The following is a 5,064-nucleotide window of genomic DNA, read 5'->3' as shown; positions in this document are numbered from 1 at the left end:
TTTTTGAAAATGTTACCACCCAGTGTCTCAGAAGTTAAGACGTTTAGGACATAAGTTCCTACGAAGTTTTCTTTTGAAAATGGACCTAAAAATCACGTCCTTAATTGTTGACACTCCATTAGAAGTCACCTGGTATTTAAAAGGCGGCTTTTGTCGATATATAAATGTTATTAAATTAAAATTCAAGCCTTATCTCATAATTTTCGCGGATTACAAAGGTAATACGTCACTGTCGTGATAGTTAGATAAAATATTAATCATAGCTTGTTTTTCAAATACGAGACAAATAATTTTGTGCCATTTGGTTTAAGGTTGAGGTTGAGGTAAATAAAACCACTACAACTTTGATGATGTCTTGTATATTTACAAGTAATTAATTAGTCAATATCTCTCGAATGTTTCCTAAAGTCGATCATTTTTCCATGAGTCGATTCGGTTTTTTTGAAGGGTTAATTCTCAGTAGAAAACAGGTTCGATCGGAACTTCCAAAATCGGAGGATTGTCGTTTAGTCCGCGCTGCCTCACGCTTTCGGAGAGCTTGGATATTTCGTTCTGATCGTCGCACCTTCCATTGCTGAGAACTCTGATTCCAACCTGTCCTCTTGAAGTTATTTTTTTGGCGTCGCATTCGAATGAACAATAGTTTGAGTATGTTTGGCCATTAGATGCACATACCGGAGCGTAGTGTCTCGGACAAACGCATAATGGAAAACCTACACGTAATAAAATTACTGAATAAGACATTAAAAAATAAGAAACGTAAAAAAATCTTTATTCAAAGCAGACGTTGTAATAAAATTTGGCTGTTTATCGCACTTTTTGCATATTATAGTTTTTCTGCGATCGTTAGTTTTTGGGTAAATTTTTGTAAAACAACACGAATACATTCACTGACATGACTGTCAGAATTGCTCTAACGTTGAGATACACATATCTGCTATATGTTCCTGGTAGAAACACCATTCCAATTAAGCAGTCTCATACCACACCATAAATGGTAAAATTCGCTTCATCGGAAACCAGAATCAGCATCAGTAGTATCAGCGCAAAAGTGATTGACAAAGCACAATACGTGGAGAAAAATCTGCAGGATTAATATGGTACGGATATAACAAATTGTCCTTGAGAATTTGCCAAACAGTTCCATTACTTACATTCAAAATCTTAACAATTTTTGAAGTACAAGCACTTGAATCTTCTTCGGTCATTTTCAGTACATTCTCTCAAAGACCACTACGATTAAGAAACCTTTCAAAGTGAGGGCTGCGTAATGATGCGCAGTTCTTTTCTAGTCATATTTGTGATTAAATAGTAAGATATTTATATTTTATCAATCGTTCCAGATGCCTAGAAATTACACTTGTAAGACTACCATTCTTTCTTACACAGCTGAAAATCTTCAAAAAGCTCCAGATGCAATAAGATATGATGGCTGAAAAATTATTGAAGCAGGAAATACTTCCAGATAACCGAATCAACTGTAAGAAAAAAAAATTTCGAAAATGATCTCAAGCAGCCTCGCCTATTCCGTAAGACTGTAGTCTCGAGAGATATTGAAGTCGAGTTAAAGGAGTATGTTTTACTATTTTAAAAAATTACGAAAATTACATTTGCAGAACAACTAAGTCATAATTATAATCCTTTAATAAAGAAGCTATAGGAATATTTTATTGTAATATTTAACTTCAAATGCAGAAGATTTGGTTTAGGACTATCACGCGTGTTTTTTCTGCGACTGGGAATATGAATGCCAGCAACTCTTCAAACAAACGGTGGGTGCTTTCTACAGATGTTCAAAGAATGGTTGGATCAACCTGCTAATCTGAACGCATGCTTCTGATTCTGGTTAATCATAACAGCCACATTTTGATTGGTGCATACCATACCATACCATCATCTTCAGCCGTTAGAGTTGACATTTTTTTATGCTGATGATTTTGCTTCTTCCAGGAAAAGATTTCGCTATAGAAGGCAGTTCTGACCAAGAGTCGAAAGCAACGTAGCATTGCCAAATACTAAGGCAAATTGCTCAACCAAAGAGAATTATTTTCTTACCTTGTCTCCTATACCAAAGACAAATGTTACAAAAGAAGTAAAAAGAAAAAGACGCGAGAAACAGTGTTCAAAATTTCTTACAAGCACGTCTGTCAGGAAAAAACTAGAAACCGCTGAAACAAAGAAAAGATCAAGGGAAGAAAATCTAAAGAGTCAAAATAAGTACGACACTAAGGGAAAATATTTAAATACAAAAATTCATTTATAGTATTGTATGAATACAGGGTGTTCCGTTGTGCCATGACAGTAACCAACTTTATTTTTTTGAGTAGTTTTTGAGAAAAATGAACTCTTCCATTTTTTTTTGGGAAAACATGTATTTGAAAAAAATTTGTTTTTTTAACTTGGAAGCGAAAATTGGGGATTTTTATTATTGATCCGTGGAAGTGGTTAATATTTAATGCTTTGGGGAAAATATATTATAAGAAGTGGTCACAAATGACCATCAAAAAAATGTTTCTAATAAAAAAAAAAACGATTTTTTAAAGGGAACATCCTACATTTAGCACCTTTATTGAGTTAGGATTAAATTCTGTCTCATTTCACATATATAGCTTTTATTACAAAAATTGGAAGTTTAGAAGTTATGGGCAATTTTCTGCAGCAACTCGTGTATTTTATTTTAAATCTAACTAAATCTATATAATACCTTATTGAAACTAAGTTTTTTTAAACACTAATGACTTAAATTCAATATAAAATCAAAAAGTAATGCAAGTAAATATAACTTATTACTATTACTATTAATTTCATTATATTATGATTTCAGTTTCTTATACTTACAAGATATCCATTAAAAAAAACACTAATAAAATTTAGTTTAGTTGTTACCAACTTTTTTTAATAACACAACAAAAACAACCCTGTATACATAAATATACTATAAATAAAATATATACTTAGGGCCAAATATTTTTTGTATTTATTTTTTTTTCCTCGGGGTCGTAAGTTATTGAGTCATATTACGACAGATAGATACAAATAGTTGACAAATAGTTTTTATTTTTTATCTCGAATAAGAAGCGAGATATGAGAAAAATCCAAGAAACAAAAAAGTATTAAAGACCCTGATAAATTTTTATTATCAGCTCATTACTACTAAAAACAACTTGCCCAAATCACACAAAAAAATTATAACTCTGTATCAAGGACACAATGCATTTCCGGACCTCCATAAACCCGAACTTTTTTCATAAAATGATGTGAGGAATCACCCTCTATGTGGTAATTTTCATTTTTAACTTTCTGTACATTTATCACGGGGCATGAAATAAAGTTTTTATTACCGGCATACCAAGCACTGATAGTTAAAAGTAAATGGATGGATACTAACCTTCAGCATCCAATACGCCATCAACTTCGAGCGACTTCGATGCACCGAATAAACAAACGAAGGATGCGATGACACATAAGGCTACCTTCATATTTTCTGCTTACTATTTGGCGTTGCAACTTTTATTTTTGATATGCGATTATGGAAGGCGATATTTAAAAGCGACACACGACAGATAAGAGACATGTTCTTATCTTGAATAATCGATGGCGGTCTGATATCGACACTGGCGTGTAACTTTATGTGTCTCATTTTTTATATTCGCTCGAAATCCGGTAAACGTAAAATCTCACTCACAAACAATGCTCTTATTCAACTATCAAAATTTTCTCCCGTTCTTGGCCGCTTTGACGACAGTTTTATCATCAGCGCCGGATGATTTGTGTGTGTGTCCCAGAATATTGGATCCCGTCTGCGCCAGCAATGGAGAAACTTATGGAAACATGTGTCTTTTTCAATGCGAAGCCCGCAAATATAGCGAGAGGGGTTTTGGCACCATTCAAATGTTGAAAAGAGGCAAGTGCGGAGACGAAAATTTTGAAGACCTGTAGAACCTTCCAAATTTGTTAAATTAAGCTTGAATGTAGGTCGCTGCTTTACCAATAAATATTTTGTTTTAATGTAAGTGTCGCAAATCCTATCATTTTTAGTATATATCCCGAATTTTTCCAACAATGATCTTGGGAAAAGAGTGATTTGGTTTATCGATTGTACCAATGACTTTAAGGAGTTTAGGTAAATATTTGTTCCATTTCCGAGGGAAAATGAAAAGGAATAAATAGTTAAACTCCAATAAATTAAAAATAAATATTGAGAAAACGAAATTTATTACAAAAAAGAAGAAGGTAAAGAGCAATATTAACCTAAAAATAGATAATTTGGAAGAAGTAACAAAATTATTTTCAAATCCTCTGGATTCTTTTGCGTCGTTTCTTGATAAGTCTCAGTTGCTGACGTTTTGCCAATCATCCTGTTGAATTCGTCAGAGCTTAACTGAAATTGGTTTGAATTCTTCTCTGTCCCTGCCTGTATACTGTTGAGGGTGCAGAACTAAAAGAAGAAAAGAAGAAAGAAAAGAAAAAGATTCGCATATCGGTGAAAAGTAAAGACCTGAGTCGCAGTTGAGACCTTGTTGCTTATAGATTGCTATGGATTTTCAAATTTTTCTTTGGTAGAAGAATTGTTTAATGCAATACAAGAATTTTAGTTTGGTCAAATAAGATTTGAGATCCTTTTTTATAATTATCCTATTCTACTGCTGATCAATTTATTTGTGGAAGTTTTAAAGCTCTTCCATGTCATATTAGCTTATTAGAATGAAGCTTTAAATTCCAAGTGGGAAATCTAGTTTTAACATTATATTTCTTAAGAGCTTTTGATCAGTTTTTGTTAGTTGATATGTGGATAGTATTGTTTTAAATGTAAGAAAGGACTACAGTGGCAAGTGTGCGGTTGCTTTCGGACTCATTTTCTTTGGAGGATTGTGGTGAAGGATATTTTGTCAAAAAAATTAACCTCAGCTATCTATTGTCTTAGAAATTTAAAAGCTTCAATCCAATAAAATGTTATTTTGGTCGCCTATAATAACTCCTTTCATTCTCTTTGTTGCTTTTGCTATACTTATTTGGGGTCATAGTGCACAAGCAAGTCTAGTTTTTACAGTCAATTTATTACGG

At 33.0% G+C, this 5,064-nt stretch overlaps 1 protein-coding gene across 1 annotated transcript; it reads right to left on the bottom strand.

Annotated features, from left to right (window-relative positions):
- Window positions 1-343: 343 nt before the first annotated feature.
- LOC132699215 (follistatin-related protein 1-like) lies at window positions 344-3,562 on the bottom strand. The gene is made up of 2 exons (XM_060665808.1): window positions 3,389-3,562; window positions 344-713 (listed from the first exon to the last, which is right to left on the bottom strand). Exons 1-2 carry the CDS (start codon window positions 3,477-3,479, stop codon window positions 457-459), a joined length of 348 nt encoding a protein of 115 aa, XP_060521791.1. The 5' UTR covers window positions 3,480-3,562; the 3' UTR covers window positions 344-456.
- Between the last annotated feature and the right edge of the window lie 1,502 nt (window positions 3,563-5,064).

Source organism: Cylas formicarius, unplaced genomic scaffold, assembly GCF_029955315.1.
Source record: "Cylas formicarius isolate icCylForm1 unplaced genomic scaffold, icCylForm1.1 PGA_scaffold_3__17_contigs__length_32017465, whole genome shotgun sequence".
NCBI classification, from domain to species: domain Eukaryota; kingdom Metazoa; phylum Arthropoda; class Insecta; order Coleoptera; family Brentidae; genus Cylas; species Cylas formicarius.
Note: the sequence above shows the minus strand (reverse complement) of the source record. Positions and strands in the feature narration are given on the sequence as shown.